At 32.6% G+C, this 15,539-nt stretch overlaps 1 protein-coding gene across 1 annotated transcript; it reads right to left on the minus strand.

Moving 5' to 3' along the window:
* Positions 1–2,569: 2,569 nt before the first annotated feature.
* LOC108678130 (ras-related protein Rab-3-like) lies at positions 2,570–13,943 on the minus strand. Its single transcript, XM_018166481.2, is given in 5 exon segments — positions 2,570–5,679; positions 6,415–6,586; positions 7,502–7,650; positions 11,682–11,906; positions 13,358–13,943. Coding segments are annotated over 4 exon segments (687 nt in total). The 5' UTR covers positions 13,358–13,943; the 3' UTR covers positions 2,570–5,538.
* Positions 13,944–15,539: the final 1,596 nt, after the last annotated feature.

Genomic DNA, 15,539 nt, shown 5'->3' on the forward strand with positions numbered 1-15,539 from the left:
GAATTTTTTAATTAAATATAAAATTATTCAATTATGTATAATACATTAATTATATCTATTATATTTTAATTTCAAATCGAAATAAAATATATAGAGCCGTCACCGCCGTAGCGTGGCGTCCAGTGAATCGCTTGAATGTTAAATGAATTTGTTCTTATATTCATGCTCAACCTCACTAAATGACTGGTACATTGCAGGCATTGCTCTAAATTCCAAGATAAAATCTTGGACTTGAAAATTATGAGATCTTTGATGTATTTTTTCAATACGAGTAGATGAATTTTTTGTTGGACTAGATACATGATACTGGATTATAAGTTTCTGAACTTCCAAAATTTTTTTAAGATAGGAGTCCGACATAATTCAAGGAGTGGATGTATATATAAAAAAATTGACTAAGTATTCCAAGCAATTTTTTCAGTGTCTGCATGCGGTTTAGATAAACATACGGAAATAAATATGAATATGTTAATTATAAGGCAAAAGACTAAAGAAAAGAGTAAAGGTACTTAGTCTCCGTTTTTCATTTCATTCATTTTCATTTCATTTAATTCCATTTCATTCAATTCCATTTCATTCAATTTCATTTCATTCAATGTCATTTCATTCAATGTCATTTAATTCAATTTCATTTCATTGAATTGCATGTCATTTAATCTCACTGAATTGCATTTCCTTCTATTTTGTTTCATTGAATTGCATTTAATTAAAAAAATCATTTAGAAAAAATTGCACTTAAAAGTTCCTCCGTTCAAGATCTTTCGAAATAATGCTGTCAGAGGGCCACTAGGACGGTTGCTAATTCTTTGAGCAATCTGTAAGAAATTTTACTCATTTAGTTGACGAATTTTCTATCTTAAATATTGTACATAGGAAAATTTACCAGGATGGAAGCCGTCTGGTCCACATGACTTGTTGGGATTTAGAGCTACCAAGCGCTTGAGAACCTCTTCTTCGTGTATTTCAAAACCTGTCAACTTCGAGCCGACTGGGCGCTCCTCAATATCTGGAATACTGTTCAAGTCCTCATCTGTGAGAACACTGCTAGAGAACTGATTAAGAACGTTAGCTAGGAGCTGTTAGGTCAAACAAAGCTTTATAGAAAATAATCTCACCTGAAAATATTGAATTGAATGTTTTCTTACTACCATTGTTAATTGTTTCATTGCTGCGTGTGATTCGCCAGCAACATTTGGCTCAGACAATTTTATTTTGAAGTGATTAAATTTTTCATCACATTTCAAAATTTTGAAAATCCATGGATTTTTAGAATCTTTCACGCATTCACTGACTGCTGTGATTTGTAAACTCATGAGAAGCTTTTTCGAAATAGCAGTTTATGTGTTTTTATTAACAGATAGTTTATATTTTAAAACAAAAGTTCTTTCGCAGGGAAATAATACATTTTTGAATGCAGTTAATACAATAGAGATGTATGGGAAAATAATAAACTCTCAATATCATTATAAAGTTTGTTTCTTTCATCATCAACCATCGATACGACACAACAAATTCAACACGATGCGGTAGTACCAGTTCAAAGCTAATAAAACATCTAGCATTCATTCCTAACTTGCAGAAGAAGTTACTTAATGAACGGCAAGCGAAATTACCCCCTATGGAAGTATGATGGACAGCTACAACTAGAGTTTTTAATTCAAAAAGTTTGGGTTTTATTCACAATATTAATCTATCATTTTTTTATCTTGAATCAATATTAATTTCTTATTGAATCGATAAAATCATAAAAATTGCAAATTTTTCAGTTGAAGTATGATTAACCTCCTTTAAAAATTTCAATGACTATATCTAGTGTCTTATTTTCATCTTTATTATTCATAGTCGACGTTTCGCTCACCGTTCATTACGCAACTACGTAGCAGAAATTATGCTTTTCGTTACAATTCAAATGTCTATACACTAATATTTTAATCTTATGAATACATTATACCACGCCAATTATCTAATTTGGTAGGCTAAACCTAATTTTTAACATTCCTCCAATCTGTTGAATACTCGTTAAAAACACGGTTAAAAACCTGGAATTCAGCGTCAACAATCCAGCAAAATTCAAACATACACTAATATATCAAAGATTAATGCAAAATAGATTTGTATGAATTACTCAGGAGAAACGTATTGGCATTACTAATCAACAAATTTTCACTTACATTGCTATATTCAAACGTCAAATTTGGTTAATTGAATTACGATTAAGCTTAATACGAGGGTAAGTATTGATTATGTCCCTAATTATGACGTCATGCTAACCATTTGAGGCTTAATTTTCACCTAATTCTTCGATGTAGACGAGTTCTTTCAATCAAATAAATTTCGCAAGACATTAGTAATGAACTGTTTATTATGCTTGTTTTTTATTTATTTATTAATTACAACATCAAAGTGTCCCCACAGCAATCAAAGCTTTGTTTTGTGCTTCAAAGATATCGTGTAGTCGTGGCTTCGGCTGCTCTAAAATAATAAGTCAGTTCTCCTTTCATTACAATCTGCGGCACAAACGTGCACGAAATTTTCATAAATCGATGGTGTGAATTTGAACACACTCTCTCTTTTAAATATTCTACTGCAGAAAAGAAAATACTATTTAAATACATTAGAATGGTTGCATTCGTCACATTCGATACAGGATAAAAAATCTATCACCCATGTAATTAGATGGCTACGATGAACGTAGCATCCATGATATTATTTTTATTATCAATTAGCTTCGTATTCACCGTAAGGCGTCTTATAGAACGTACGTAGTATTCAAGTAATATTGAAATTCTGAGAGAAGAGAAGCATAAGATTTGAAAAGTTTATGGAAGATTGCATCATATCTTCTCTAATACTTTTATCATGCGACAATTACATTCGTTTTTGATTAAAAAGAGAGAAAACCAAACCCTTTTTCGCTAAGTTGAATGTTCTTTTGTTAAAGAATCAAGTTTTTACTTTTATACATTCACATACTTAAGATTTGCAAGTTTGGAAAAAATTATGGGCGTGCGTATTAGCTGATATATTTTTTAATAGTTTTAAGATAAACAACTCCAGATAACCAACTCCTAAATGAAAAGATTGAATGTGAGCTTTATTTCACTAGCAGGCAAGAGGATGCTTTACTGAATTCAAATTCATTGATTGATCACTTGGCACCGCAACTGACGTGGCAACTGTGATCCAAGTAGAACTGAGTAAAAAATAAAAAAAAAATAAACAATCAAAAGTTAAATTGTGTTTTTGAGTAGTAAAACGTGATGGGACGCACAGTGACTGAAATAATTTAATTGTGAAATGCATTAGGTGTTATTCATTGAAAACTATTATAGTACTGCGGTTATACTTTCAATGCATGTTGGATCTGCAAGGAAACATTACTAGGAGCCTGTACGGCAAGCCTCAAAAATATATTTCCTACGCAATCAATAGAAGCTCCTATACGTTCATTCTCACATAGTGCAATGTGTCAAAACTGTTTAATTACATAAATGTACATACCTCATTACATGTTTTAGTCACTAACCTATTAAATGGTAGGCGGGCATCTCATTCATATAGGTCTCTTGCCGTTGAAAAAATCATAATTCAATTGTATATTTTAAGAAATCATCTTTCGGAAACGTAAACCTTGAACGACACGAGCAAAATGGTTAATTTAGGAAAAATAATTGATCCGCACGACATTGATCCAAAAAATTTCACGACACACCTAGAATGCGAGGCACAAGTAATGTATCAACAAATTTAGTAACTTTGATTAAGTGAGAAGAGAGTGAATTTTCAGGCTGGATAATTTGGCACAGCAATAATTTTTCGTCTAAAAAGTGTAATTTTATTATTGAAAGTTTTGTGAGAAATTTAGAATACATTTTTCTGATTTATTTACCCGAAATTATAGAGAACAAATAATACGCCTTCCAATCTTGCATTCATTGGAGGTGGAAAATAGAACTTACGACTCCCACTTCATTCATTCAGCAAACCCAATAACATATATTAAATATGTATGTATGACTACTTACTTTCGACTTATTTATTCGACAACGAATATTTTCACCAGGCTTCGATCGAATATTCTAATGCACTGCACATAAAATATATGATATGTAAGAAGATAAATTTCAGAGGAATCTGCCAGAAGCGAGCATCTGATAAATTTTCTTAGTAAAATAAACATTAAAGCATGAGTTTTTAACAAATTCTAAGTTGCAATTCAGAAGAAATAAATCTATGCTTCAATGTCGTAATCAGTCTCTAAAATAAACTAACGCATTATTTTCGGTTAGTTTGGGTTATTCGAATGGCTAGTGCAGTCATTTCTGGTAATCACAATTTTTAGAGAATTATTTCATTTATATCGAAATATTTCTGATTACATTCCCCAATTTCATGTTTTATTCAGAAATTGTTAATTTTACGATAACACAATTAATTGTTTTCTGGGCTATTTTTATTTTGCTTTTGGGCAAAGATATATACGTCCAGACTATTCTCAAATGCCAAAAAAATCTATTCTGTGTCAAAAATATTTCACCAATGAATGTGCCCGGATCATGGTTCGGGCCATAGCTAAAAATGAACATAGGAACTAAAAATGTAACATTAAATGAACAAATTGATATAGCTGAAGAGCGGAATATGCGGCAGAGTAAGTATAAATATTTAAGACAGTCAGGACAGCTTCATTGGACCTAGTTATTAAGTCAGTTTAATCACTAAAGACGAGGATTAATTCCGAGTTTTTAACTTTCGAAGGTAAAATTAATTTATGATGTAAACCCGGTTTAATTTATGATGTTAAACCCTGTTTAAGTGAAAAGTTTAACAAATTTTTAGAGTGGATAACTAATACGAGCAACTTTTCTTCCCGAGGTGGATTTATAGTGAACACGAGATAAAGTTTAGAGAATATTTTATTCATGCAAGTAATAAGTTAGTGAATTTTTCTGGCCATATAAGTGATTCGTATCACTACAACGTGTCTTTGACTTACAGCATATGAACACACTATCAACATCAAGTAATAGGAATCTTATATTGGAGCATTTAGCCCCATATATTTAAATTATCCACTATCGGGAGGTTCTACAACATGCGAGCATTAGCCTGTTGAACTTTAATATATTGAATTCAGGTTACACGAAATGGATACTTCGATTTTCAATTTTGTATGACCTGAGTAACCATTTGAGTTGGATAAGATATGGATGGAAGTTAATGTCCCTCTTTACTGTAGGTAGAAAACAGTCGTGTCAGTTACAATAAAGGCAGTGTAAATCCTGCCATTTTTTTCGTGTCAGTTACAGTGAAGGCAGTGTAAATTCTGCCATTTGTTTCCCTTTCTAAATGACACGCGTGATTGATCCACAGACAAACTGCTAACAGCTACAGCATTTCACTAAAAAACAGCATTTGTAATCAGAAGACACTTGAAGATACGCACAGTCATATCAACGTCGGTCAAACTTTGACAGTTTATGCTGTTTAAATAGATTGATGTTAAATAGAAGCTTCTTTAAAAGGCGTCTGTATTCGTTAGCACTGGCAGCTGCCGCCCTGTGGCTGCTGTGTCTCAGTGAGGCGAGTTCCCTTGTTGGCGTTCAGTAGGTTGGGGTCTGTGTCCAGACTCTCCGACATCTTGTCGCATATGATGTCCACGAGTCGCTCGAACACAATCTGCGGCACCCAAGTCAGTTAAAAACGGAAATTATCCTAAAAGTTATTTTTATTTTTTAATTTTTCATCCTAACCGTTATCGGTTATTATGACATTTTTTATCACAACCGTTATATCCGTTATTATGACATTTTTTATCCTAACCGTAATTTTGACATTTTTTTATTATAATATCCTAACCGTTATATCCGTTATTTGACATTTTTTTATCCTAACCGTTATTTTGACATTCTTTCTCGCTTCTTTAACATAAATTTCTGGATTTATCAGCGTGCTATGCAACTAAATAATTCATTTTTTTCTATCATTTATACGAAAAAATCCATGCTTGACGAAACTAAGACACTATAGTCACAATAGCATTCCCTCGTAATTTATCTTAATTGAATTTGTTTAAACTTCTTACTGAAATAATTGTACAGTGACGTTAATGATTTGTTTCTTCCATGATCAGTTTGATCAAGATGGAAGATAACATTGATCTGCTCTGATATAAATATGAACCTCCCTTGACCTTCACACTTGGTATTGATGAATAACCACGACACGGTCGCGCGGACTCGCAAAAGTTTTTAGCTGTTCACCGCTACGGCGATATTTTCTCTTAACTCACGGTAATCTCCACTGAGCAGATAAATATTATTCCTCTAATTTTCGATCATAAATTTTAATTTACCGAACTTTTTTCATCAGATCATGAAAAAAATACTCACTCACTATATAAAAAACACTTACCTTGACATTGATATTTTCTTTAGCAGAAGTTTCGTAAAATTCGAGTCCAAGTTGATCAGCGAGCTGCTTGCCGCGCTCGTATGAGATGACGCGTTCGTCTTCCATATCGCACTTGTTGCCCACGAGAATAACCTGCGCGTTGTCCCACGAGTACGTCTTGATTTGCGTACACCTGCGAATTACATTTGATCACGAAATGCAATAATTGCTCTGTTAACTGCGAATGACAGTTGATCACACAAGGCTGTTGCCTTGCGTGTGATAACAGCTCTGTTACCTGCGAATTCTCCGAGTATGAACGCCTTCAATAACAGACTAGACAAAGCTATGCAGGAGCATATGTTCAGTCTTAAAATGCCTAGCAATTTACGGACCAGGCAATAAGTCCAGCAGCTATCTCAATCAATCGTCAGGTATGGAAAGATCGGGTTACAAAGGCCGGATCCCTTGTGAATCAAGTCACGAAAAAATCAAAAATCGGCAACAGGCCATGGGTCTATTTCTTCAGTGCCGACACTTCTACTCCTTCTAATTACATTTGATCACACAAGGTAATAACAGTTCTGTTACAAAAGAAAGTGTACAAATTTCTCCTCATTTTTTTTTTGCTGAGTTTTTATCGTTTTTTTTATCTGAGAAAACGGATTAAAGATATCATGTATTGATATCCTGCAAAAAACAATCATTTGTTTTTTAGTGACCTTAATTGCTATGATCCAAATTAATTTAAACAACTCGATCAAGCAGAGCTAACCCTAACCATGAGCCTGCGATAACCCTAATATATTGCAACTGGCTATATAGCAGTACTTTAGATAAAACAGTACAAAAAAAACACACAGTATAAAAATAAAAACAGTACAGTAACATAAAACAGTACTAAATTAGTACTAGTACTACAGTACTTTAGATAAAACCTTAAAGTTGTGTTATTTCTTCGAATTCCACACTTGGGATATACAAATCACGAGCTATTTACGTGCCTGTAGAACAGCAATCATGAGGAAATCCGCTTTACAAATAAATATTGTTTGTCAGTCGTGAAATGAACGAGTCAATGAAAAATAGACCCTTATCATTCACAGACCAATATTGAAAAAAATATAATTACATTACCTCACTTGAGGCTCAGTCCGACGAAAATTTTGTTATGACGTCATACATAAGGATGAAGCCCATAGCTCCCCTGTAGTACGCCGTCGTGATGGTGCGGTAGCGCTCCTGCCCCGCGGTGTCCTGAAAAACAAAGGAAGTTTAGTTATTTGCACAATAATTTGTTATAATATGATTTTATTTGCAAATATAATTTATATATGCAGGCTGATGTTAATGATGATCTTTGCCATCCGTTCTTAAATTGATAAGCGACATTTCACAAGATAATATATATGAGTGTCTTTCATGTAAATTAGAATAAGATGTCGTTTTTCAACCCGATTTTTTTTCTGTCTTAGTTTTTACTCCTGCATACAATTCTTCAGGAAATTCAAAACTTTGATTTAATTAGAGTAGGATTGATTATTTTTAATTTTCATATCATTATAAGACTGGCAAAACCATGGCATTCAATGTGATTGGGCAAAGTAAAATTATCTTTTAATTATTCTTTCTATTGCTTGTTGAAAATATTGATGAGCTTCTTCTTGTAAAGCATGTCGTAATAATTCATTGTTTCATTGTTAATAGTTCACAATATTATTCCTGGAAATGTACTCGCTGCTTGCTATAACGTAATTTAGAGGCAATGAATGATTCTTCTGATTTTTCGTTGCGAGGAAAAAAATGTTACTGCCCATTTTATGTGATTAAGGTCAGAAATAGTAATTTAATTATCTTTAAAATAAATTATCTATTGAATAGTCGATTTGTTTTCATGTAGGGTTACCTCGTTTAAACTTCCATTCCAAGTCGCCGGCATTTTTTTTTCACTCTGATTTTAGCCAAATTCCGATCAGGGTGTACGACGACACTGATTTGTAGCGCATTTTCTCATTTATGGAAAAAATGCACTATTGTGCTCGCCATGTCTGTCTGTCTGTCCGTCCGTCCGTCTGTTTGTCCGTCCGTCCGTGACCTCAAGTTTTCGTCGACGAGAAAATGCGCTCTCTGGCACTCACTGTTGTGAGTACTGAGTTAAATTTTTTTTACTTACCCAAACCTGCAGTTTATAGACACAGTCATCCCTGGGAACTTGTTTTATTTGGAAATCCATTCCAATCGTCGATTCAAATTTTGTCGGGAAGCGGTCATCAATGTATTTCCCTATCAGTGCTGTTTTGCCAACCGTTGAATTTCCAATCACTAATACTTTGAGTAATTTTTCGTTCATTGGATTGGTGTCTAAATCCTCCATCGCTAAATTCAATTTCTGTTAAAAAATTTAAGAGTTAATAAAAAGAGTCTGATGCCCTTCAATTGAAAATGTAATGGATTTTTATTGCGAACTTTGATTTGTAGAAAAATAGATACAAGTTAGAGCTCAAGATGAAAATGTTCGCTGCAAATTCAAGCATAATTAATTTATGATTACAGATTTGTGATTCACACATCAAATTTTAATTATTACTATAAATACGTTTTTTTGTCCGATTAAGTTAAGTGCAAGAACAATTATGCAAAATTTGCCAACGAGAACCAAAGCGTTAATTAAGAACTTAGAGAGAATTAGAATAAATTAATTAAATAGAACTGAAAATATAATTCTATCAGATAAAATGTAAACAGCACACTATCGCTGTAATTTAACTGTTGCAATTAAAAAAATCCAAAAATTATTAATAAGATCTAAAGTACGTTTAAAAAATTAAGTGACTGACTTTCAACGATAACTATTGAGAAATGACACTGAAGAAACAGGTAAAAGATTCATATGCTTCAGATGCGGTAATCTTATCAGCAATGTTATCAGTGTCGAGCGAGATAACGATCAAAACTTGTTAAATCTTTAAATCAAGATAAGATGCACCGCTAAATGATGAATGTACTTCACAAATCGGAACTTTGGTTCGGATAAATATTGTCCCGTTTGTCATCTATTATTTATTTATATGTCATCTATAAAATTTATTTATATTATATTTCTTGGGTATACAAGATGCCGTACATAAAAACATATATTGCACTTATTACTTTTCTAAAACAGGTAAAAATCGTAAAAATACCGAATAATTTGTACTGTAAGACTAAGTTTTATTGAAGTTTTCTTTATTTAAATCTTGATTTTATGCACTGCTTTTCTATGAATATACCTCATAAACATTTTCTTCTAACTTATTTCTTAGCATTTTTTCTTAATAAATATATTAGCTAACTATATTGAAATATAATCTTTCTGGTGCGCATCATATTTCTTTTATTAATCCATGCAACGAATTTAATATTCTTTTGAAAGAACAAACTATTAACAATTAAGAATAAGTGATACTCTATGACCATATTTTGCCATTTTTATAATTGGTTTATTTAAAAAATCTATTTACTTTTAATGTTTGCAGATAAATTTTTAATATTACATTACAATAATATTTGAATTATAAATTATTAACGTTCTAAAGTTATTTGGGTGAAAAGTAATTTGATGCCTGTTTATATTATATAAAAGTTCAATTTAATTGATTTAAGGGCCAGATGGAAATTTACATTTTTCAATGCTATCTTCTATCAAACCTCACAAAATCTAGTAACACAATTGTCGTAATTACAAACATTTTTGGTAGCTTGATGAACGTTAATTGCAACACTCTTCATAACCTAGTGCATTGGTTGTACCCCATATAATTAGGAGTGCAAAATTAACAACATTATTTTTAATTATTGACTGTAAGAGTTCTTTATAATTACTCGATGTATATCGTAACATTAGTGAATGGATACTTGAATATCGTTCACATTATAATATAAACGCCTTTATCGCGCCTCAGTGATCAGTAAAGAGCTTTACAGCAATAGAGTTTATTTGGAATTTAACACACGAATTTTGCTTCCATTAGTCGTTGTATATCAAATGTTCATAATCATCATTTATTCATTGGACTTAAATTTCCATTAAATTGACCAGCATTTGTGCTGGCCATGTTGTGACGTACCACCAACAATACGATAATAGAAGAGGATCGCGTTATAAATGTATTTATTGTAGCAGTTGTCGATTCTAAGTCAGTAGAGTTCGTAAGTTCGAATTGCTTTCTTTAATTCCTTATCTTATCTTAAGTTCCCATTCATTCCTTTCTTTTCTGTCTGTAATCAATTCAGTGGACTGACGTTGGTTTATCATGTTCCTCATCCGAACAGGCTGATAAAATACAGCAAAAAATATTTTATCACCTCCATATTTGATTGCAACATCTCATGTCTGTTCGTTCATTCATTGTTTTAATTGTTCAAAATTTCATTTATTGTATTTTTCTTGCTTCCGTGTCTCACTCTTTTTAGCGCGTTTTCTCATGCATGGAAAAAAGGCGCTATTGTGATCGTCATGTCCGTCTGTCCGTGACTATCCGTCCATGACATCACGTCACGGACTCACGAGAAAATGCGCTCACTGCCACTCACTGCAGGGAGAAGTGATCTAATTTTTTATTGCTTTTTAGCTCACAACATTCAACTTATCACCTAAGATATAATTAATTTAATCAAATGCCGGTACATAAGGAGGCGTATGTTCCATTAAGCTCTGTCCGGCAAAATTAGAACGCCAGAATTTTTTACTTCCAATTAATTGCTTCAGTTTTAATCTTATAAACATGCTTTTTCATTGTTGAAAAAATTTTACAAGCAGTGTGAGGAACGAACACTATATCCTATGTCTTAGTTTTACTCTGAATATAAATTTTACTGCAGTAATTGATGGAACAATGTACAGAAACGAATATGTAGTTCATCATCTTTTCTCTAAATGGTCTATTATTCTGAACAAAAATTATAATTTTTATCCATTAATCAGGCCTGGTTACCGCATCTGCGTTCTCACTTTGCACCCAGAATAATTAATTTTCTCACCCATACACCCTAAATAATTAATTTTCTTACCCATACACCCTAAATAATTAATTATCTCACCCATACACCCTAAATAATTAATTATCTCACCCATACACCCTAAATAATTAATTTGCTCACCCATACACCCTAAATAATTAATTTTCTCACCCATACACCCTAAATAATTAGTTTTCTCACCCATACACCCTAAATAATTATTTATCTCAATCATACACCCTAAATAATTTTTTTTTCGCCCATACACCCTAAATAATTAATTTTCTCACCCATATTTGTAGCTTGACGCGCTTGTCGTTGCGAAAAACCGTCTTCACTTTGAAATCTATCCCGACAGTAGAAACGAAGGCGGATGTGAAGGAGTCGTCGGCGTACCGGAATAGAAACGATGTTTTTCCCACTGACGAGTTGCCGATGATGAGTAATTTGAACATGTAGTCAAAATTCTGGTCAGCAGCATCTTTTTGCCATCGCTGGTCTTGTGCTACAGCCATCTGCAAAATACCATACCATTAATAACTCTTCTTATATGATTAGTAATTCCATGTCATTACTAACTCTTCTTAAATTATTTGATTCGTAAATCACACGTACGAAATTGCCATTCTAATTTTTGCATTCCAATATTTGTAATTGCATATTTTGTCTGTTAATTGGTCCGGCGCAGAATGAAGATGCATTTTGATATTGAGATGCGAATTAAACGGAGCACGAAAATGGATACTTTTTAAGTTTATTTTTTTTTTAAGTTTTAGTAAGTTCATCAATTGAGAAGGCAATTGATTTGCTTGTAAGGCAATTGATTTGCCGAATTATCTTCATACTGGAGTATTAGTCTTCATCCCAAAATTTATTGAACCTCATGCTTTATAGACTCAAAAAAATTATGCCTTTGGCTCTTAAGTTAAATTGCTTGGTTCGCCATCACTAATGATGACACTAACGATCGACAATTTATGGACACTAATGATCAACAAATCCATATAAATTATAATTAAACTTCAAGTTTGGGTATTGCGAAAAAAGCGATGATTTCTTAATAAGTCTATTAAAGCATTACAAAAATTAGATTGTTACACCACAGTAACAACCATAGTAAAAATGTATAATTTCAATTGATGGAATAGTTCTCGATTATGCTAACATTCATTCTAAAGTTCAACAATCAACAATCAATTTTGAAATAGGCCTTAAGAAGAAAGTCCCGAAGAATTTGAATTTCGAGAAATCACCTAGTTTGAGAAATAAGTAATATTATTTGTCTACGATTGGATGCAAGGAAAAAATATGAATACATATTACTTAAGATTCTCATGACAATTATTAGCGAATTTTAGCTGACGATGTTTGTGATCTTAAAAAGGTTATACAGCAATTATGCACAAAAACGCACGAATACTGAACAGATTTCATCAGCCTAAGTGAAGAGAGGTATTATTTTTTTTTAATTCGTTGAATTGGTTTTACTATTAAGGACGTTTAAGGTACCAAAGTTATCAAAGCAACGTGCAATAACTAGTATCTTTGAATTAATGATTTATTTACTTGAGAGGTCACCTCAACATAAATTCATAGCAATTGCGGACACGAGTGCAAATCGTTCGATACTCCACAAGCCCCTCCACACTTGTGCTCTGAGTTGAGATGCGTCATCAAACCACATCGGTTGATTGGATTACTACAATAATTTTGCAATTCTATTTTTAATTATTGAACTAATTTCTCTGGAATACTGCAAAAAAAATTGTTACTGTAGCAAATATTGAACATTATTTTTCAGTCAACAGGTCAGTAGGGACCAAAGACCGTTATGTTTACGATCGAAAACGGTCATTAAAATCACATCCGCTCGTTGCTATCACTTCCTAGAGCGGGGTAAACAATTCAAACACTACGGAAGCCTTATAGAGATCCTCATAGAGTCCTAAAACACATATTTACTCACAATTGTGAAGCAGTTAGGATAAAACAGCTCCTTCCTACACACACCTTCTCTTGCAACTGAACCCACGAATCGTGACGTCACTGAATCCAAGATGGCTGCGACCGTACTATTGATCAGATGTCTGCTCCCTGGAACGCATTCACCAGCTCCCACTTGTGGAATAACAACTCTGAATGAATCTTCTTCTATACTAATTCCTTTTCTGTTTTCTTATTGACAGTCTAATGTTGTATCTTCTTTCTTCTGATTGAAATACGTATGATAAGAGTCATTACTTATAAAGGAGTGGAATTAAAAATATCTTATTAGATTACATGAATTTTACGAGTAGAATCTTTTACTTAATTAAGTTACTTCAGTAAATTCGTAATGCAGTTTAGTCACAGTACTTAGTATCTCATTGCATTCAATTTTCACTGACGAGGCGGTATTTTTCTCTGTATTTGCTAATAAAAGAAGACTTTTATTACGCGAAAACAAGTTTTTCGATAGAAATTTGAAAAAGTATTTTTTTTGCGCTAATAAAAGACAGTGTGAAAATTCCTTTTTCTTGTTTTAATGATGAATCATGATCATATAATTTATTCAGTCATTCGTTCTCTGCACAGAAATTTCAATATAAGTCCAAAGTTAATGCTACATGATGTTACTCCCTAAATTTGAAATTTTTAAAATTTATAACGTTTAATGCCATCACTGAATTAAACGCATCTTTTGGCTGCATTTCTACCAACTCTTATTGTTGATTTTCTCCGCAATTTCGGCTTGCACATTTCATCTTCAGCTGCAACAGCTGTTGGCCACAAGGAGCGTCCGGCATACGATGGTTATTTTCTATAAAAAATTCTATTTTTTCAGTTTTTCCTGCAATACAATAATGCAATACAAATTTTTGTGCAATAACAAGCACAGTGTGCACAAATGAATTGTTCGTTTTTTTTTATTTATATTAATCTTGATGTCTGAGTTTCGGTTTGTGTGTGTATGTTGCAGGATGAGCGTACATGAGAATATGTGCACCTGTGCGCTGTACGTGTTTTTGTGTACGTTATTATTGCAGCTGCTCGAGGTGATGCCGATGTGTGCGCTATCGATTATTTTGAATAGGGCGGATTTAGCTTAACCAGTCGACGCAAGATGTTCCTTGCAGTTTATAAGCTGCAATTCTATGACGTAATTTATAGCGGATTTCTTGCATGTATACGCACAATTTTCGTAGATTTTTTTTAATTGGAAAAATACTAACTTATCTCCTAAATTCAAGTTAGGAGATTTGTCAAGAGATATTATCTTACTTTTGATACCCTCTATATATTTTAGGGTAGTTTGAAATGTTGGAACTGATTACACTTGCGTCACTAACTCGAATCAACTTCTTATATTATTGAAATTATTATTAAGAAATTAATAATTGAATATTAATTAATAATTATATAAAGTAACATTTGTTTTTCAACGATGATAAAAAAATTTAAATGAAGTGCCCCACATTTTCTGATGCGAGTTAATTCGGTCGAAATATTGGTAACGCCTTCAAATATATACTGAAATTCTACTCTGTTGACATGCGCCTGCTAATTTTAATCAAGCTAAATTACTTCTTCCGTGGAGCTAAAATATAGCTTGGAGGATTGCTAATAACCTAAACTTCATACATTAATTTAGTCGAACTTTTTACGCTGGAAAGCTGCAAGAACTTGAGCTTTCTGAAATAAGATTTAATAATACAAGTGTGAAAGAATCAAGAAGTTTCTTTCACCCTTTGATAATTTTCAATACATATCATTTCATAATTATTTACTTCTGCACGAATAAATGAAAAATTATCTACTCAAATTACGCTTAAATTTACTTCCCGCCATCAGGCGAATGTTTGTAATATGTCTTCAACAGTTTAAATCCATCGCGCTGGTTTCACGCTGGAATTTAATCCCGGCTCCCTCGCTTTGCTTTAATTTAATGAAGCCACTTGCTTATAACTTTCCTAATTAATTTTTTTTCCAGATATTAATTTCATTTTTTATTTGCTTGACTGCTAAGTTTACTGCTTTTTCTATATCCAAGCGTAAAATTTGTTCAACAAAACTATTTAATGCGCTCGATTCTAATGTTATTCTTTGAATCTATTTAATAGTTTTCTCGTCTTTCTCGGATCTATTTATACGAAATTGTGGCGCGTGTT

This window comes from Hyalella azteca, unplaced genomic scaffold (genome assembly GCF_000764305.2).
Source record: "Hyalella azteca isolate HAZT.00-mixed unplaced genomic scaffold, Hazt_2.0.2 contig2043, whole genome shotgun sequence".
In the NCBI taxonomy this organism is placed as follows: Eukaryota; Metazoa; Arthropoda; class Malacostraca; order Amphipoda; family Hyalellidae; genus Hyalella; species Hyalella azteca.